At 40.8% G+C, this 20,859-nt stretch overlaps 2 protein-coding genes across 3 annotated transcripts; one reads left to right on the forward strand and one right to left on the reverse strand.

Moving 5' to 3' along the window:
• Positions 1-3,314: 3,314 nt before the first annotated feature.
• Positions 3,315-9,216, forward strand: ripk1l (receptor (TNFRSF)-interacting serine-threonine kinase 1, like). 2 transcript variants are annotated; one of them, XM_030404005.1, is made up of 11 exons: positions 3,315-3,532; positions 3,834-4,022; positions 4,925-5,081; positions 5,204-5,341; positions 5,546-5,777; positions 5,888-6,037; positions 6,148-6,224; positions 6,491-6,566; positions 6,703-7,311; positions 7,407-7,556; positions 7,729-9,216. In XM_030404005.1, the coding sequence occupies exons 2-11, from the start codon at positions 3,862-3,864 to the stop codon at positions 8,022-8,024; spliced, it is 2,046 nt and encodes a 681-aa protein (XP_030259865.1). In that variant the 5' UTR covers positions 3,315-3,532; positions 3,834-3,861; the 3' UTR covers positions 8,025-9,216. The 2 variants fall into 2 exon arrangements, with proteins under 2 accessions (XP_030259865.1, XP_030259866.1); XM_030404006.1 differs by having other exon boundaries at positions 3,860-4,022.
• Positions 9,217-12,239: 3,023 nt separating this feature from the next.
• Positions 12,240-20,858, reverse strand: opn7a (opsin 7, group member a). Its single transcript, XM_030404007.1, has 6 exons — positions 20,712-20,858; positions 18,456-18,540; positions 17,224-17,386; positions 16,755-16,882; positions 14,831-15,165; positions 12,240-13,078 (listed from the first exon to the last, which is right to left on the reverse strand). The coding sequence occupies exons 2-6, from the start codon at positions 18,538-18,540 to the stop codon at positions 12,431-12,433; spliced, it is 1,359 nt and encodes a 452-aa protein (XP_030259867.1). The 5' UTR covers positions 20,712-20,858; the 3' UTR covers positions 12,240-12,430.
• Position 20,859: the final 1 nt, after the last annotated feature.

The following is a 20,859-nucleotide window of genomic DNA, read 5'->3' on the forward strand; positions in this document are numbered from 1 at the left end:
GTGCTGAATTCTGGGAGTTGTAGTTTCCTATACTGGTTTGTTTTGTTTTGTTTTGTTATTTTTAACGAGCGTTATCACAGTGTCGTGTGGATACAGGTGTGGTTCTAATCCCAACAATGACTTATATTTATATATGATGAGAACATAAACATCCTGCTCCTGTCATGACAGCAAATACTCAACCTAAGATAAAGTGTACAGATACAACAGACTGACTCACACATGCCAGAGCAACATGAGCCAACCGCCCAGTGGGAATATGACACGATGGGCCACCCTGGAGGGAGATGGAAGAAAAATGGGATTATTACTTTTAAGAAATGTTCTTAAGAGATGCTAAAACAATAAGATATAAACCTTCTGCCCATTTTAAACTGTCTTTGCATTCAACCAAACAAGAGTATCACTAAATCATTACTTTAATATATCATCATGTGATCTATTCCAATGAGCATCAGTGGATAGACCAGCATAACAGCAGGCCTACACTGAGTCATCTTGTCCCTTACCCCTTATGAATGTGAGATACAAAACAAGAAAAACAAAGCAAAATTTAAAAATTTTAAAAAGTTACAGGGTTGTGAGTAGTGTTGTAAAAAGTACCCATAAGTAAAAATAAACGTAAAATATACCCATATAATATGGATTGACTGATTATCAGATCCAATATTCAGCATATATTTTTTATCCACTTGCAGATAAAATATTTATTAGAAATGGGAGTAAAAAGTTCAACGTTGTCCTTCAAAATGTTTAGGAGTGAAAGTATGAAGTAACTGAGCTGTAATGGACATACATAAGTTAAATACAAACGAAATGTACTTAGTTACATTCCATCACTGGTTGTAAGAAACATCTTAATGATATATAACTTAATTATTTTTATATTCATGAAGTCCATAACTTATTATTTACATAAAGGCTCAGGGTCAGAAAAGTCCATTATTGATCACATCTAGGCAAGTTTTTCCTGTAAGAAAACAACAAGAAGCAGGGGTCTAGATAAATACTCACATGATTATGTTTTTCTGGAGGCAATTTCTCTAATGGCGATGATTCTGATATTTGGTCCAGGAACACTGTAAAAGTTGGAGGAGGTAAAAAGTGTATTATAAATACATTTGCATGCATTTTTTAGATCTAACTGAAGATCAGGCAGGTTAATTAATGGTATCATGGTATTTTGCTATTTTTATTATGTCCATAACATCTTGTCCTGGACACCAATTACCTAGACTTTATTTTAGCAAACTAATAAGATGATGGCCACTACCTTATTGTTAAATAGCGACTAACAATTATGCACATTGTGACTAACAGAGTGTTTTCTAGCCATCTCCCACAGGGGAAGAGACGATGAGCTCTTGGTTCAGATATGAATCATAATCGGGTTCATTGCCAAGAAGGTTTTCACATACAAAGAATTGTCTTTGGTATATTGGTGTAAAACAACAGCACAGTAAAACATAAAATGAAGCTAAAAGCAAATCCAGAAGTATAAAATAGAAGAGACAACTGGCGAAAATATGAAATAATATCGCAAAGACAATAAAAACAACATGCATTTAAGACAATGTCAGCTTCAGAGGAAGAGTAAGACTATCTGAAAAGATTAACTTTCATCTTCAACCATCTTTAAGAGTCTTTCAAATTCCCTCTGCTGATGATGCATCTGCCTGAAGGATGAGAGGGCACCAAGATCCGCCCCCTTCAGCACCCTGAAGTTCTCAGGAGAAGAAAAACAAATCCAGTGTCCGTGAGGAGATGGGGAGGATCGGTCACACCGGCCACACTCAGGGCCTTTACCTTCCCTGCACCCTGGATGGTCGCCCTCTCCACCATCAGAGCATCACCTGTGACTTGACACCATCGGAAAGGCTTGTCCAGACGCCGGCCTCGCCTAAGGGACATTCCCAACAGCAGGTGAAGATCCAGCTGTCAGCACGGCTGTACCAGAACGGGATGTCAGGACCTCCGTTGAGAAGCTTGTCAAACCTCAGGGACAAAAACAGACAGTGGTGCCAATGAGAATGACAACCTGGACCCATCTCTGGGGATTTTCTTGTCGACCTTACAAGTTCAGACACTCAGACCCCCCTATTGCGAGACGCCAACTCTGTGGAGGCACTTTTCATCCACCACAATCCCCAATAACTCTTCTAGCCAAGAGGCAGCTGCACAGAAAAAAATCAGCAAGATGACCTGGGAAAGGCCAATGGATGGCGCCGTTACAGAGAAAGGATGGCACCTGGCAGTTCTGAAGTGATCGTCATGATGTTAAAAACATCAACAGGAAGCACTGCTACCCACTTGCCCACAATGGTAGCACATTCACACCGCAGACGCCAGTTGGTTTAACTTCCTGGCGATCTATTGTTGTTCTGCGCAGCATGTGCGACCACCAGACAACAGCTTGAATGAGCACTCCTCTTATCCGTGCCTCAATTAGTTTTACAAAGACTGAGGGACTCTTAATTTGCCAACATATTTGGAAGCAATTAATGCCAAAGCTGACCGATACAGCACCCTTAATGAAAATGGGTCTGACCACTTGATCTGGTCATAGATCGTTCGTTATTCAAGGCTGTAAATGAGGTAACGTGACTCACCGATTTTGTCTGTTTAGAATTGTATCACAGTGTTCAATAAACTGGAACATCTTTCAACATAACCCGAAGATTACCAGCAACAGACATGAATAATAGAGAAGGAGAAAGAGAAAAAAAAAATGTCGAGACAATACACGACAGGTAAATATGATACTACTTTGTTGTGGCTTTAGTGTGCAAAAGGGAGGAATTTATAGTGTGGGTGTTCACAGATAGGCTGCCCGAAAAGTAGGCCTTCGTTTCATACATCGCCCACGCTGTCAGAGGCTACACTTCAGGTGGTTTCCCGCTCTAGTTTCACATAAATGCTTGTTTTATCAATGAACTTTTCCTTTTTTTTTCCCCTCCCTTAGGCCTAAGCATCACTTTAGCTGGTTTGTTGCTATACTTCCAAAATATCAAAACATCACAGTTTGGTTCCAGTAAAAGATTTAGTCTCTAAAAAAAGCACAGGTGAGGTTTAGATGTAGCTTGAAACTGTGTCTGTGTGTGTGTGGCAGTAAAGCAAACTAGAACAGTCTATCACATCACATCTTGAACCAAACTACTGCTGAGCAATACAAGTTAGTTTACTGTGCGATACTTGATTACACCAGTAGGTGTCGACAACGCCACACGACAAGATTCACAACTGTCCTACGTCCGAGCATTTCTTTATGTCAAGAATACAATCAAAATTAACAAACCCCAGAAGAGAACAACATAATATCACATCCAGCACCTGTGTGTTATCAAAGAAAGCGTTTTTAATGCCGTTTTTTAGCCACAAGTGTGTCGAGTGTCTGCTAGTCGTCCTGCTCTGTCATCGACTCGTGAGGCTGTCTGTAGTTTTTACATCCCCGGCTGGTTTCACTTTGGACGACGTCGAGGAAACCCCGGAACTATAAAGAAAGTGCTCCGTTTGGGCTGAACATCACTTTATGGTAACCGTTTTATTCCAGCTGTTGTTGAAATTGACTGATAATTATGTGTACATTGTTTTTAGGGCGAAGAGTTTGGCTAACGGCGTAACGGCTAAAGTTTGTGGCGTAGCCGAAACTATCGGACATGTTAAGCTAGCTCACATCTGTCCTGTGGGAGTGTTTTGAAAGTTACGGATGGTTGATTCGCCGCTTCTGTCATTCATTTTAGTCCCCTCAGCTCATTTGCACTCGCTGTATTTGACATTGTATAGCGTTCTAGCCACGTTTCACATGTTTGCTGATGTGTTTTGTGTGTTGTTAGGCTGTTTTACTGTGACCTTTTAACAGGGATGGCCACCGCGCCGCAGCCTTCGCTTCACATGAGATCGACGGATCTCATTAAAAAAGAGCCGCTGGACTACGGAGGGTTCGGAGACGTTTACCTGTGCTACCATGTCACCCTCGGCCAGGTGGTTCTAAAGACTATATACACTGGCCCTCTTCGTAACGAGTAAGTCCTCTTGTGTATCTCTTTTTGTATGGAGTTTGCGGGGTATTCCCCGTCTCCTGATGGTAACTTAAGTCATGTGCCCAGAGACACACCAGGCAGCCTCCCTACACAAAACTCAGATATGTTTTGAACCTTAGAAAGTAAAATTCTTCATGTAATATAACACGATGTTGTATGTTTTAACATAATGAAGTCTAGTTTGGAGTTACATAACAATGTTTGTCCATGACACACACGCACTGATTTATCACTACTTCCTTTTAACAGAAAAAAAGGAGACATGAGTCCAGATGAAATGCGGATGTAGGGCAATCATCTGTTTTTTAAAACCAGTGTTGTATTGTGTTGGAGCACTACTTACATACAGCCCCCTCTGCCCTTAAAATTGTATGATTTTGGCCTTAACGTGGGATTTACTGTATGTCCTGCAAGGCCTGCATCAATCCAACTTTTTATTTCCCTGATGCTGTATCTAAACATATGGATATTTCTAGTGTGCAGATCTGATACAGGTGCTCCTTGTTCCTAAATGTAAAATCTTCACTTCACTTTGTGGAACTATGACATGAGGACGTGGGTGAATGTGGCACTTGAAAGTTAGATGCAGGCACAACTTGTCTGAATATTTGTAGCTGTTTTTTAGAATGACAACAACTACACGTACACGGATCCTAATATCCCTTTAATAAGGAGAATTGTCAATTCACTTGTATTTAAACAGCCTAAAATGACATTCACATCTCGCCTCGGTGGGCTTCAGAATCTGTACAGTGAACCACATCCTCTGTCTAAAGATTACAGGAAGAGAGCTGTGCACAACAACTTATCGCACTACAAGACTAAATAAGATGGCATTTGTCTGGAGGCATTTGTTTCACACTATTTTTTACTGTTCTTTCCAGGGAGAGTAAACGGTCACTGCTGGAGGAAGGGAACATCATGGCGAGCTTGAACCATGAGCGGGTGGTGAAGTTGCTGGGTGTGATCATGGAGGATAGAGACTGCTCGCTAGTCATGGAACTCATCCCCAGAGGCAACCTGCTGGTCATGCTGGAGACGGTCAGCAGTTTCAATATCTATAATAATGGCACTGATTAGAGAAAGTTTCACAACTCATGTCTGTAGCATCAGGAGTTCTACCAGGTTTTTTTTATGGATTAATATGCTAAAATTATTTCCAGGTCACTGTACCAACATCCATCAAGGGCAGAATCATTGTGGAGATTTTGGAAGCGATGGTGTACCTCACAGAGAGACAGATCATACACAAGGACATCAAGCCAGAAAACATTTTAGTTGACAAGGACTTTCACATTAAGGTATATTACACACTATGGCCTGTGATACATTCTGACAGCATCCGTATATCATCGTGTTTGTCTTGGATTTTTGATTGAATCATTTTCCAACTCATTTTGTCCTATTTCTGTTGATGTTATATTTACATTTTTTCACCTGATTGCAGAGGGCATCGAATCTCTCCTGTGATGATTAACATGTTCTTCTTGTCTTCTGAAAAAAAGATTGCTGACCTTGGCCTGGCCACCTGCCAGGCATGGAGTAGACTCACGAAGGAGGAGTCTCGCAGGAAGAGCCGTAAGGGGCGATCAGCTGAAGCGAGGGGAGCTGGCACACTGAGCTACATGGCCCCTGAGCACCTGGAGAGCATACACACCCCCTCCACTGAGAAATCTGATGTCTACAGCTTTGCGATTGTGGTTTGGGTCATCCTCACAGGGGGAGAGCCATATGCAAGTGAGTTGGGTGGTCAAAACAGACACATCTTATCCATGAATAGGGTCTTTTTCAGGGTTACTGCCTGCATGCAGACAACTAAATAAGTGTATTTTTTATGTCACTGTAAGATGCCAGGTGCGAAGACCACATATGCCAGTGTGTACGAAATGGTGACCGACCGGCAGAGGACCTGATTCCAGACGACACGCCTGCAGAGATGATTCAGCTGATGAAGAGGTGCTGGGAGCACAATCCAAAGCAACGACCAACATTTAAAGGTGCACTTTCTGTGTGCGCACATGTCATTTGAACCCTTCAGTGGATTATGAATAATCCATGATGCAGACTGTCTTATCACCTTTTCTCTCCCCCTTTGCTTTTTTTGCAGAAAGCTACGAAACCTTTCTTCCTTTCTACATGGAAAAACTTGAACCTCGTGTAGAGGAAGATTTACTGGAACTGACGGTGAATATATCTCTTTTTTCAAGTACTTTTATGGCTTTATTGATAGGACAGCTCAGAGATGACAGCAAAGGGCCACAAATCGGACTCGAAGGCAAGGCCTCTGCACATGGGATGCCCACTCTACCAACTGAGCTAATGGGTGCCCCGCATATATTTTCTTTAGGATTTTATGTGAGACTATTTACACCAAGTAGTATATTTGAAGCCAAATAAATAGACATTCTGAGCATTTTGTGTAATGATTCTCCCATATGATTTTTATGCAGAAGTTATATGAAGGCCCAGACGACCTTGTTGAGAAGATGAAATCTTTATCAATGACCCCTGAATGTTATTCAGCAGGTGAGCACTGTTGATAATCATGATGGCCTGGAGCTACTGTACACACTCGAATGTCTACTAGACTGTATTACCTTTAATGTTCTAATGTTTCAAAAGTTAAAAATTATTTTTTTATATATACATATTTACTTTGCAGATAACCCAGCTTCTTTGGTGAGTTCAGACAGAAGTGTATCTGAGCCAGTTGAAGCCAGTATTGAGGACCTGCATGACATCCACTATGAGCCATCTCGGGAGTCTGTTCAGACAGATGCAAGGGCAGTCAGCACCCCTTCACCTTTGGAGGAGAAACTGGATCGGGAGCTTCAGTACCACAAACACGGTAGCTATAACCATGAGAACCAACCTGACAGCGCCTCCTGCCACCTACGCAGCAACTCAAATCCTTTCCTGCAACACGTCGTGTCAGATCACATCATAAGGCAAGCAGAACAAGACAGACCCTCTTGTGTATCCTCTGTCCATTCCTGGACCAAAGAGCCAGTGCAGCCCACGAGCCAGGAAGAGGCTAGATATCATACTCCTGATCTGTATGAGTCCATGAACTCTCCCACACCGATTCCATCGCACTTGCCAATGTCTGCCAGCACGTCTTCTCTACCACAGTTTAACCAGCAACATCCACAGTCTCACTATGGCCGCCAGCAGTCCTGGCCAACTTACCCAGTATCTGAGACATCGGCTCCTGAAATCAGCCCTGGGCATCTGCTGGCCCCTTCCAAGAGCAGCCTCCCACAAGATCCAGGTACACACATTTGCCTCTGGTGCTTACAGCTGCTTCTTTCAACCTTGACTGACATATATATTATGCTTTTATGCTTGCCTTGTGCTTGTTTTCAGCTTCCCTTTACATTCAGAATGCCAGTGGGATCCAGATTGGAAGCAACAACATGATGAGTATTAGAGGATACGACTCCTCACATAGTTTATTGTCTCAACCCGGTAACGGCCCGGCTTACTCTCCCATCAGAGAAGGCATTATAAAATATGGTAAGCCAGAAATTTTTTTTCACGCGAGCTTGATTCCATGCAAATGCACCCCAGAATTCAGAGCTTTTTCCAGTTCATGTCATGGATCAGTAAATAATACGTACACACTTGTCTAGTTTTACTAGAGATGAACAAACAGCATCTAACAGGTGTATCTTTTTTTGTTATTTAGAGGACCACACTGTGACTGAGGAGCACCTGGAACTGTTGAGGGAAAACATCGGGAACAAATGGAAGCGTTGTGGGCGGCGACTGGGCCTGACTACTGTGGAAATAGAGACCATTGAGCATGACTATTACCGCGATGGCCTGCCGGAGATGGTGTACCAGATGCTGGATCGTTGGAAAATGAAGGAGGGAAGCATCGGCTGCACAATTGGGAAGCTGTGTCGAGCACTTGATGGACAGATCAAGGTAGACGTCATCCAGAAAATACTGGACACCTGTGGTTTTTCCTCCCCAATCTGATGAACATTGACAGTTTTGCCTCATCCTCTCGAAATGACTTTTACTGAGCTGTCTGTAAAAATGTAAAGGCTGTAAAACCAAAACACCATTTTGGTTTTATATATTACTGGTTTGAGATATCATCTCAAACAAGAGCACTACAGGTGACACAGAATGTTTTCTGTGTTACTTGGAGTGTTTGAAACGGCAAATGGAAAACTGAACCGCTCAACCGAGCTGTACCTTTCCAAGCAAGTTTGCTGTCGACCATTTTCATGGAGATGTTAGCTATGAAAACTTCATGATCCTTACTGATCTGAATGATCACTCTATTATTTTGACATTTCAAACTACCAATCGTATCTTTAATGGCAAGTAGAGATGAATATGATCAGTGTTCAGATTCCTTTTTATAATGGAACATTGAAATCATTGTTCATTTTGTAATTTGCTATGAGAGAGTAATGGCCTCCATAATGAGTTTTGACGTGTAGCATGTCAAAACAAGAATTATTGCAAAAGTAACATTTTTAATACAAACATTGTAAAGTATTTGTTTTATAAGAAACTGATCTTTGTGTGATGATGTCTGCGAAAAGAGTACACTGATACTGTAGCTTTAACTGAATAACAGACTCCTATTCAGGGACAATCAAATAGTGGGTTGTAAACATTTATCACAGCTGTGGGCAACTAGGCTGGTTATTGGTGATTAATGTGAATGACGATTTTCATTTACAACCTTTATTGCAGCCCAACACAAATATTATGACTTCAAACACAGATCAGGTAAGGCCAATAATTGACATGAACCTCTATGTAGTTTTATATTAATGTGCATTATTGTTGTGATTCATGTGTCCAGTAGGGGTCAGCAGATAATTTGCTCATGAGTAAATCAAACTCTGCTTCCGTTAATCTCAGACCTGGTGTAGATGATGTGCTTTCATGTCTCTTAATATGCAAAAGTGCATGAATTACTGCTACATAGCCACTTGTGTTTAGTATAGGGCCTCTCTCCAATGATGAGCTGCTGTGCTGTACTGGATCAAGCATTTTTGGATTACAAGTTGTCATGTTGTCTTGGAGAAATGTTTATGTGTGATTCGATTTCATTACAAAATGAATTGTATGTATGTGTTATGGGTCTGACATGTGGATTGTATTACTCTTTATACAATATAAGACTGATGTGACAGCATCAAAAGCAAAACTTTTCGCACTTTTCTTTCTTCACTATTCCACAAGCTTTACCCAAACCTTGATCTACCGGAAAATCCATTTTGACATTCAGACATTTACATGTGTTTGAAAAATCCCCAAATAATCCATATTCCATGCATGTCATAGATGGCACCACACAACTTGAGCTGGTATTGTTTCTTATCTAATATTATCTTCAGATCTTAACTGGGTACACATAGAAACTTGTTATTGGATATCAATATACTGAAAACATGACATAAAAGACAATAGTTAGTATCCCAAATCCACACTACAGACTAAAGTCAAGTCTGTGTTGTACAAAATATTTTAGTGGAAAAACGTTGTTGTCAAATTAGACAAATGGACACTATTATCCCACAATGCAATGCACTAAGAAAATGTTAAGGTGCGCACAGAAACATAACATTTGAACGTGGAAAAGGTTTTTTAAGTCTTATACAAATTACTAATACAATTGGTACATACAGTGTACAATTAGTATTAGTACTCAAAATTTAATTTGGTCTTAAAGCAAATTAACACTTTGAAAGACTGCAATATGGCCAGATATAATGTTTATATTGTGACCTAATATGGACAGTAATTAGACCCTGGAACATTTTGCATATAGTAACCAAGACTTTTTTGCATGATAGTATTTTGTATAAATGTCAATTTTTGTGTTTAAAAGTTGCATTTTTCCAGATGATCTGTTTACTTCTGACAGGAAGACACATTTTCCCTTTCACCATTATCATTGAAAAGACTCGTTTAAATCACATTTCAATGCACCTTTTAATGGATTACAGATGCGACAGTGGTATGCTTATGCAAATCGAACAGCCAGTCATTTTTCACCTGGTGAGTTTAATAATCTCCTTACCAAATGCAAGAAAATTAATCCCCTCCATGCCATCACAGATGAATGATAAATCTTTCCAGTTTCTCAACAGTAATTACATCCATCTCTCATATTCAGAGATGTTGTTAATGTGGCCCTGTTGATTGATAGATAAAATCTAATGAAGTGCAATATGAAATATTAACAATAGGACAATAATTAGAAAATTGGTAAAACAACAATACATTTCTTAATTAGAACAGATGAAATAGTAGTAGGCTTATGAGTGTAACACTTCTGTCAGCGCCTGAGAAACTGAAACAATCAAGTCGCCTAAAATGCATTTGCTCCTGAGAGATTGCCCAAATCCAATTCAAGTCATGTTCACTTTACACAGTGGACACAGTTACACATAACAACAGTTACAAACAGCATGGATGTGATCCACTAATGCATTTATATACAGCTGCATTATTTGGGTTTGTTTTTATCTTGCTTTCGTCTCTTTCCCTCTGTTGTAGTGAAATAAATCTGTCCCATAATTTTGGGCAGTAAAGACAAGAAATATAGCTTTTCCATTGTACACGTCATAAGGAATTACTTGAAGTTCTCATGTGTTTAGATAGACCTAGTGTGCAATGCCATGATAATGGCATTTTGCAACAGTGTTGTGTGCTATACTGTACAGTGTGTAGTTGGATGACTGCAAAAGCACCATGATTGATATACCTGCAATTGTCAAGTGTAAACAATACTTGGGCTGGCATAGTAAAGGAGGTGCTAACAGTTTTAGAATTGAAGTGGTGCTCAGCTCTCAAGTAAACGTACCTGTAGGTTGCTGTAATATTGAAACCAAAATATTAAAATTATTAAATACAAGTCATCAGTGACTGTCATATTTTGTTCCCAGCCAGTTTTATTCCCTGAGGCTGAACTCAGGTTTTCCTAAGATAATACTTGCACCAAATATGCCAATTACAGTAAAAATAACAATAATAGTAACAAAAACATATGTTGAAAGTGCAGAATGCCAGATTTAAAGCCATGATATGCAGGATTTCCCATAAAAACAAATTTAAAGACTCATAAAAAAAAGTTTTTCTCTCAAAAATCCCTTAAAAGCTTCTAGAAGTATGTGACTGTGTATCTCTGAAGAGACCCTGCTCTCTGCCTGCTCTTTCTTATTAATATTTTGCTGTGTTCAGGATGTTCTCTGTGCGTCAACCTTTGGGCAGTGGCGTGTAGCCCCCAGCCAATAACAGTGTGCAGTTGGGACGGAATAAACATAGGGTCATATAGCTGCCCCTCCTCCCTTGTCAGTTCTTGGACCATCATGAAGAGCTGCAGCCTGTGTTTCTCTTTGGCCAAGGGCGGAGCGTAGCTCTGGACACACACGCACACACACACACACACACACACACACACACACACACACACACACACACACACACACACACACACACAGTGGATTGGATGAAATCATACAAAATCTGGAGGGTTGTGCAGGGATGTGTCCATGTTGACTCACATCTTGTTCCCACTAATCGTCGCTTCCTCTCTTGCTCGCGAACCACCTCTGCTCTTTCTCTCTGTCTCCCCCATGAAGCCAAGAAGTAGGGGCCAACTTTAATTGGAGTGTTTGCCAACTGCAACCGACAAATCCTGAAAATTAGGCCTTTATTTTGAGGGTACTGTAATGTTTTAAAAATTGGAAAACACCTTTTTCTTAATACATTTTTTGACAAATTTCACATTAAGGATAAAAGGATTCCAGCAAACATCATCCACACAGTCCTGATTAAGTCTATGAGAATTTGTTAAATTAATGTTGAATTAAAGATGGGATTTCTCTTGTTTTGTTTTTTTTTACCGATTATCATTTAATCAAGACTGTTTTATGATATAGAGAAATATTTTTTAAATCTAGTTGTCAGGAGCGTTAGAGACTGGTGCTTAGAACTTTAAAAGCGTATGCAAACTTTAAAGGAAAATGGGGAGGCCTCCTGAAATACAACTGTGTTAAGGTTATGGATAAATACATACATTTTCCGGCAGACAATGCTGCCAGCAGTGTTTTTTAAGGAAGGTTTAAGTTGGGACACATTTGATTTAAACAGAACATTAGTTGCTGCAAACAAAATACCATTCAAATTATAGCTGTCAGCGTTTAACCTCAAAGCCGTTCTGTCACATTAGCCAAAATAAAGCACAGTGGGCTGCACAATAAATTGCATGGCTGCTGCCCAAACGCTTAGGGAGCATATGGTGCTTTCCTGAATTCCTGAAAGTACATTAAGTACTGTCGTTTTACATCTCACAGAACATAACCTGCTAAATATGTTCAGAGATATTCAATAAACATAGAAATGGAGAGAAAATGTCAGGGCCAAGCCACTTTTGCATGCCCCGGAACCATCTCTAAATTAATATGGAAGTTGTCTATTTCTGAAGTTCTTTTTGCGCACATGGTGGCCAGCAAAGACCTTTTGTGGCTCGTGCTTTGAGTCTTTTGCTTATGTGTTTGGGAAACTGGAGTGTCTTGATCCTTAGACGGATTAGACGAGTCTCCATTGGCAGCAGGGTTACTGACACCACACATTTGAGGGTAGCGTCTGAAGCATTCGAAAGCATCCTTGCACTTCTCACAGCTGTGGTCCTGTAGTGCTACCATAGGAGGTTGAGGAGACGAGTTGGATAAGGGGAATTTGTTGGTCTGTCCGTGGATTGTGCGAAGTCTGACCCTGATCTCTGGCTTGCAGCAGCACTTAGCCAGCCCCTCGGAGCAGAAGCAGCCCTTCAGACAGGCATGGCATGATGTACCCAGGTCCCTGCACATCCCTCTGCGGAAGTTCGGCCTCAGCATCAGGTAGATGATTGGGTTGTAGATGGTGGAGGACTTGGCAAACATGGCCGGCATCGCAAATGCCAGAGGGGGGATATTCTCAATGCGTCCGAAGGCAGCCCACATTGACACCACAGCGTATGGACTCCATGCCGCAAAGAAACCGATGCAGACAGCAACACTTAGCTTGCAGGAAATAAAGCACAATGGAGAAAAGTGTCATTGATATTGAAAAAAATATATTTTTTCTTGATGTTTACAAATGCCAAGAAAACACCAGAACCAATAATGCATTTTTGTCAATACTTTTCAACTTTGTCCAGCCTGTTTGTGGCTCTCAGCCCTAAACACACACATTTCTAACAAGTAAATCTTTTAAGATGGATCATAGAGTGAACACAGTCGTTCATGTTTCAAAAAGGCCAAGAAGCTTCCCCAAAAGTAAACACGAGAGTTAGTCAGTGTATTTGTTTGGGACGATTGTCAGTCATAGATTATCACTCATTACATGCTCTAATGAGTACTTAAGGCTGCAGGATGGTTGACACCAGTCAGTCACAACATTAAAACCACATTTAAACCACCAGGTGAAGTGGTTAACATTTATCTAAAAGCCAGCGTTATGTTGGGAAACCTTGTGTCACAATGTATGTGACAAACATCGAAACATGCTCAAAGCATCGACTTGGCCTCCAAATTCCCCAGATCCCAGCATGATCCTACTGGGGTGTGCTAGAAAGAATCCAATCCATGGCAGCCACCAAGATCAGACTTGGCCTTGATCCATCAAGGATTGGACACAGGACCTCCAGGGGTGTCCTGTGGTGTCTCATCACCAGGGTGATGATGGTGGTAGATCCTTTGAGTCATGTGGGATGCAAGGTGGGAATGCAATTGATCAGACTTGTCCCTGGGATGCTTAATTTGATTGGGATCTGGATCATTTTGAGGCCAAGTCAAGACCTTGAGCTCTTCCTCCGACTAGGTCTATGAGTCCTTGACTCTCCAGTGCGTGGCCAAACAACCAATACTTCTTTGTGGGATTCATTCACATTTGGGTTTGGTCTTTTCATATATACAGAATATCCTCAGACTGGCTGTTATGGCTGACTGAATTTGAGCATGTATCTTCACTTTCTGAAAGGTGTATTGACCAACATCAGTCAGATGCTACATGGGCAGAAAGCCAATTTTTGTGAGCTTTTTTTTGCATGAGTCAGAGTTATTCTTAAGGGGAAGGGTATATGATGATCACCATTTATCAGCAAAGGCAGCAGGAGCTTCTCATCCATCACAGTCCAGTCGGAGCCAATTTCTGCTAATGAGAAGCTGCATCACTGGAGTATCTATTGAGGTCACTGCCGATTTCTTCAACAAATGGAGGAGTGAGGAACTTGCCAGAGAACTTGTCTCAAAGGAGGCGCTTTGATGTTTTACCCCTGAACCACCACCACGTTACTGTATCTGCACAACCATGGGGAGGTTTATCTTGCATTTGTTTAAAAGTTACAGTCGGCCTTGAGTTTGGTGGGCGAAAAGTAAAAGATTTCTACTTACAATCACAGGTGCGATCAAGGGACTCTTAGAGGAGAGTTACCTTTTAGGCTAAGGACTAATTTTGTCTGTGGGCATGTATGTTTTGCGGAGTTGAAAGAGTGTAAGTGGATTAATAATAGTGTAGATGTGATTATAGATGTGATTATAGAAGGTGAGAAGAGATTGTGAGTGACAGATTGCAGAAGTAAAGCAAAGCTCACAAACTTCTTTGCCACCAGAGTGGTGCTTTGCTCTGAGGTTTTTCAGAACTATTATCTTCAAATCATTACTTAAAATTGAGACTGTTGGGGACAGAGTAAGGTCACTTAATAGCATATGCGCTAAATGGTATCTCTGGCATGACAGATGTAATAATTGTTGTTTATCAAACTTTCTTCTTACCTTAACAATAATTATCTGGATGCTGCTCATGTGCGTCTGCCTCGATGTGTGCTGCTCCATATTCTTGCGAGACGCCTGTACTGTGACCAGAATGCCTGTGTAGGATGCTACAATAACACAGCATGGGAGGATGTAGCAGAAGATGAATAGTGCCACGGTGTAAGAGCGTGCCGTGTTGTGCTGATTGGACAAGCGCCAGTCAATGCAACAGGCAGTGCCATAAGGCTCTGGTCCGTATTTCCCCCAGTGGGCCAGTGGGGAGCAGGCAAACAACAGGGCATAAAGCCAAGCACAGGCAACGAGCAGACGGCCGTGAACGGGGTTGAACCTGTTTCCTGCGAAAAAACACATTAAGTTTAGATTTTATTATTCATGTAGATAAAGGATTCTGGCATAATTAGGGGGTGGAAATCTTTAGGTTGTGTGAAAACCTTGGTTTTCTGAGTAGCATGAGTGAGATGTTTCACCATGTTGATGCCCTCCTAGGCGTGTTCTCAGAAGCACTTACCTCACTTTAGTACTGGATCTGCTGGAAACAAAAGGGTTTTTATAAAAACCTACTATTATAGAGGGGGAGCTGAGCTAATCATTCAAAGGGGCGTAATTTTCAGACAGTCTTTCCTGGAAGGCGTGAAGAGTGAAGAGTCATAAGTTTGAACCGTGCATACTCTCTTGTCATTTGCAGCCAGAAGCTGGTGTGCTAGGCAGATTTTGGTCTTAACACCAGCTCTGAACAGAGGCAGAAGAATCAAGGCAAAGTAAAGAATGCAATTTGAATTTTCTGATGTGGCTGGGCCAAAGAATAGTGGATGCTGTGCCTTGGATAACAGATCAAGGAGTATGTGTTGCAGTCACAGAGAGAGGTGCCTCATAAGATTATCAGTTTGCATGCTGGCTTGTGTAACTGATGAAAACACAACCCTCCTTGATAGTTTTGCCAAGTTTTGTTTTTTTTAAGCCTTTTTAACACCTTGGCCATGGGACATCAGATGGAAAATAGCCCTTCTGGTATTGTATTCTGCCCCTTCTTAAATCAACTAAATCCACACCAGCACATAAGTCAACGATAACTAATATGAACTACTTCTGTGTCACCCAATGAGAAAGTCCCCGGACTCCTTCAGCAATTGCTCAGTTTTGTGAGTTATTGAGTTAGGTCACCAGGTTGTTCAAGTGTGGCTTGGGTTAGCAGAGCAAACCTGGTTTAATTTAATTCAGCATTTTGGTAGTGCAGTTGCAAACACTAGTGACAGAATCTCTTATTTTCACTGGCAGCTTGACAGTTGCAGCCAATTTTGCTGAAGTGCGAAAGGAACATTGGGTAATTATCTGGATTGATAATTGCAGGGCTAGCTCAGGTAGAGCGTGGGCACCTGGACGACTGCAGCAGTAGCGAAAAAGTAAGGCTTCTGAAGCAAGAGGAGGCGTGAATGTTGTGTCTGCTGCAAGATATACGTAGACATTAGCAAGTTGTAATGAAACATGTGCCTCTGTAAATATGCAGGGGGGTTGATACCACAGTAAGACATTCAAATAAATGCAGTTAAAGTAATCATTATGATTTTTAGACCTACATCTCAAAGGGAGACTTTAAAATGGCTGAAAAATAATCCATGTAAATTTGTTTTCTTACGAAATGCTTCTAATTGAGAGCCCTTTTTGTGACACTGCCTGGGAAAATACCATTTCTTGAGGTCATACTGGAGGCCCTATCGCACTGCATTACCCAACATCACACGTAATTCTTATTGAGTGCAGACCCTGAACATGTCAGTCATCAAAGGAAGACTGATGTGAAGTCCCTTATGGGGGGATTTTCACTTCGTTTCCTCGCACAGATAAATCAACAATCAGCCACTTAGGGATGTGATGGTTAATCCTGTGTCATTTCATTGGGCAAAAAATAGCTTCTTTGAAGACTTACCATAAAGCGGATAACACACTTTCACGAAGCACACCATGCTTAGCAGGGTTAAAGTGGTCAGACTGCAGAGGCCGAACAACATGCCGCAAAAAGCGTATATGGAGCAGACCGTTTTCCCAAACAGCCACCTGTGTAGGAGGGTAAGGGGGTGTAAGAAAGAAAAAGAGGGCAGTGCAAGGCAAAGACAGAGACAGAAGATCAATGAGGGAGCGGGTAAAGGAGGGCAAAGAGGAGAATAGCATGACACTCCATATGTGTGAACTCACAGGCAATCATTCTGCTAACCAACCATACAGTACAGTTTAATGAACCATGAAATATGAAAGGGAGTCTGATTTTAAAAGCAATACATATAAACAATCTTCCCTACAGCACATGAAAGTATCCCATTCTCTGGTGGTGAGAACGGCTACTTTGTCTTTGTTTTTCCACTTTGATTTAATACTGCAGTCGGTTCACAGTGCGGTACCTGTGGTAGAAGCTCGACATTATCGCCATGGGGTAGAGGGACAGAGTCAGGCCCAAATCACTGACGGCGAGGTTGATGATGAAGTACTCGGCGGGTTTCAGGAGGTGCTTTTTCTTGTAGGAGATGTACAAAAGTGTGCTGTTGCCAAACAGTGAACACACCCCTGCAGGGACAAACAGACCCCGACCCTTGAATGTGTTGATTGTGGCTCATAAGGCTAATGTGCCAAGATTAATGAGTCTCTCTTAGTTAATTTTGGCATTTGTTAGACTAAAAATTTGTTGTGTAGCCAATGAGATTGCTCATTTAACGTTGAAGTTATGATCTCTGTCATGCATTTTAGTTTGTTATTTTTGTGACAGGGCAGTCTGCGCTTTGGAAATGGACTACATGTAACTTTTAATATACTAAAAATCTGTGGAAGCTTTTAACAGCTCTAGTGGCCCCACAGGTGGAACAGTGGTTAATAATGAACAGCCAGTTATAAACCACAAATACTCAGTTAGAAACCAATTGCTGTGATTCCAGGTGATTCTTCTATTCAGGTCGCAGGTAAAGCAAGCACATTTACATTTATAACAAACACAGCAAGTAGGGAAAAAAAAGTCTACTTTTGTAATTTAGTACTTGTAACATTATTGTTTTAAAGTGAGTAAAGACAAAGGGTATTCAGAAAAATAAATCTCGTATTAAAACTGTGGCTTTTTGGTTTCCTTCTTGGTGTGCAGCCTGCTAATGTAAGGATTCTCTGGTAATGCTGCCAAAGATCAAAGACTGAGATGAATGTTAACCTTTTTTTTATTTTTCAGCTCATTGGCCCACCGTAGAATTAATTATCAGAGGCCCTTTATGTGGTTGTATTAGAAGCACCGAAAATAAAGGAGCAGCTGCCACGCTGGTGGCCTCGCAGGGATCTGTACATTGATGTGTGTGCGTCCAAGAGAAGATGGAATTTCTACATAATATACATACAGTGAATATGGGTAAAACAACACATACACACATTAGTTATGTATTCTAAGTGTTCTAAGAGTTGGACTGCATGTCACTTAGTAACACCTTCAAAATCATGCCGCCAAGGCTTCATAGTGTGCTGGCTTTGTTTCATGCTGTTCATTTCAGCCCGAGCAGAACAAGTAGAAAATTAATTGACAGCGTCATAAGTGTCTCTAACTCTTTATATCGACTGTTAAGGAATACAAAAAATATGTGTTTGAATTTCTGTTACTCACCAAACACAGAGTAGACCACAGCCACGGTTATATCCAGTGGAACAGGTATGCTGGAGTGGAAAGCAATGTCTTCTAACAGCGCCATCTGAAAAACGATCCGTTTTTCAAGAGCAATGTTATGGATAATGCAATTACTTACAGTCTGTGTATTCAAGGCTTCTAGGAAACTTCACACTACTCTCCATGGGCATAGGAGTGAGAAGATAATCATTAAATTTAGATTTTTGGATGAGCTTTTCCTTTTAAAGTTTCGCAAATGAGACTTGACTCTGTTCATCACTCAAAAGCTCTCGAGTTGCGAGATGTTTACATTGACAAAGATCTAAAGGTTGATTCCAGGCGTAATTCCTTTTTTTTAGTTGTTTAGACTTCAGACTAAAGAAACTTGCCGCATGTTTCACATTTGAACAGGTAGCTAATAAAGTCAGAGGGCTTTCACGTCTTTGAATTTGGTCTACAAGTGTATAACCTTTCCTTTACCCTTACCTGAACTTACCCGTCTCTAGGAGCGGACTGATACGTTACCGTGCCTTAAAGCTGTCTGTTGACATCAGCACAGTCTATTTTTATGTGTTCATTCTGCTTCAGCAGCTCAAGTCAGATGGTGACTGACAGGCATAGATCAATAAATGGCATAAGGGTCAATAAACAGGTGGTTTAATAATAGCTTCCGGGGAAACGCACCTCAAACACATCCCAGTGTAACCTTAACTCAACCGATTTTTACAGAAAAACAGCAACGTGTACCGACAGAAACGCAGTTCCTCATATGTGGCACGTTTACTGCATTCAAACTAATTTATTTTTGCTGAATCTTAGTATTTACACTCCTTTTAAACTCTTTTCCAGATGTCAGATTAGCAGGGATTACAACACAAACTGACATATTCTCACCATTAGTTATTGCCTTGATAGACAAACTCTCTCTTCCGTTAAATCTTATGATATTTTTTTGCAATAACACTGCTAGATGGAACAGATGAAAAACAATAAGTGAATCAGTGTGAGAGTTTGCACACAGGAGACGCACTCACACTACACTGCAGCCTCTTCAGCATCTGTCTCAATTAGTCACCCTCTGGTTAGTTATAGGCTGCTGAAGCACACATGCTGTATGCATCAGGAAAAAAAAAAAAACCTATCATGGATTCATGTGAAGTGTGAGAAAGAGGAGTGTTAATGAAACAGCACTAACCTCCAGTCAGTACCAAACAATATACTGTATGCATCAGATTTTACAAAGATAATGCACAGCGCAATCATTTTTTTTTCCTCTTTTCTTTTTATTTTAATTTTTTTTTTAGCGGAATGTCTGAATGACCCTTCAAACATTACATTTACAGAAATAGAAAATAAAGACACTAACAAATGTTTTATAGTTTGATATATTGTCTTTATTTGGTTACTTTTGTTGGGTCTCAAATCTCTTCTTGACAAAATAACCAACCACAGAAAAGGCATTAACACTATGTCCCTCAACTTGAGCAAATGTATTTTTCCACTAATAAATAAATAAATAAAAATTCAGTGTATCAGCACATGGAAAGGACATGAGTTTAAGTGCTTAGCTGTAAATGGTTCCGGACTGTTTTATTTAAGGATCAAATCAGGGGAGTGTCTGAGGTCCTCTTGATCATCAAGATTTAAAACGTGTTCATCGTTGTCGCGGATGATGAATCTGACTGTTTCACAGCCTGTTTTCTTTAGACTTAGTTTAAATTTAGTCAAGTATAACAGACTCGCCCCTCGCGTCGACTCGTAAATCTCATCCAGACGCGCTGTTACGCGCGCTTTATTTGGTTCCGGGGAAACTGAATGTTTGAGAGATTTGATTAAATACTTTTAACAAAAGAAACAGAACAGTGAGTTTATGTCACTTATATCTGTGAGATACTATACACGCTATTAAAGTGGCAACTGGTCAGACTGCCCCTCCGAACTTTTCGGAGTTGAGATAAAAGGTGGTTTACCTTGAGACAATTGTCAGATTCCCAAAGAAAATATTAGTCGTTTAGGTTCAGATTTAGTCCAAAATGCCAATCAATCAATATGGAAGTGGGTTTCCAATCATGTGTCTTTAATTATCTCCAAATGGGCTTATTAGACTATTAATCCGTAAAATTCTGCGTATTGTGCGCGAATTATCTGGGTCAACAAAACATTTTGATGACAAGATTTAGACTTTACACTTAGAGTTTGCCTACAACACCACCTCCTCTGATAATTTTGAGTTAAAGACGAATACAACTGCCTTACCTTAGCGATTAAGATCTGAATTAATCAATGCGCCGCTTGATCCAATTAAGGTCCCGGTAAGTGTCCACTGCCACTTTTCAGCCTCTCCCCCATCACTCACAGACACATGAAGTCAGAGAGCGGATCACACTGGGCGCCGCTGCGTGTG

This window comes from Sparus aurata, chromosome 21, assembly GCF_900880675.1.
Source record: "Sparus aurata chromosome 21, fSpaAur1.1, whole genome shotgun sequence".
In the NCBI taxonomy this organism is placed as follows: Eukaryota; Metazoa; Chordata; class Actinopteri; order Spariformes; family Sparidae; genus Sparus; species Sparus aurata.

What these genes read in the sequence shown, in the direction of transcription:
- opn7a (XM_030404007.1), bottom strand. Translation starts at nt 18,540, where the DNA reads ATGGCGCTGTTAGAAGACATTGCTTTCCACTCCAGCATACCTGTTCCA. An exon ending in ATGTCGAGCTTCTACCACAG is followed by an intron (nt 16,883 to 17,223) that starts GTACCGCACTGT and finishes CCTCCTACACAG; the next exon opens with GTGGCTGTTTGGGAAAACGG. An exon ending in AGTGTGTTATCCGCTTTATG is followed by an intron (nt 15,166 to 16,754) that starts GTAAGTCTTCAA and finishes GTTTTTTCGCAG; the next exon opens with GAAACAGGTTCAACCCCGTT.
- ripk1l (XM_030404005.1), top strand. Translation starts at nt 3,862, where the DNA reads ATGGCCACCGCGCCGCAGCCTTCGCTTCACATGAGATCGACGGATCTC. An exon ending in ACAAGGACTTTCACATTAAG is followed by an intron (nt 5,342 to 5,545) that starts GTATATTACACA and finishes TCTGAAAAAAAG; the next exon opens with ATTGCTGACCTTGGCCTGGC. An exon ending in AGAAGGCATTATAAAATATG is followed by an intron (nt 7,557 to 7,728) that starts GTAAGCCAGAAA and finishes TTTGTTATTTAG; the next exon opens with AGGACCACACTGTGACTGAG.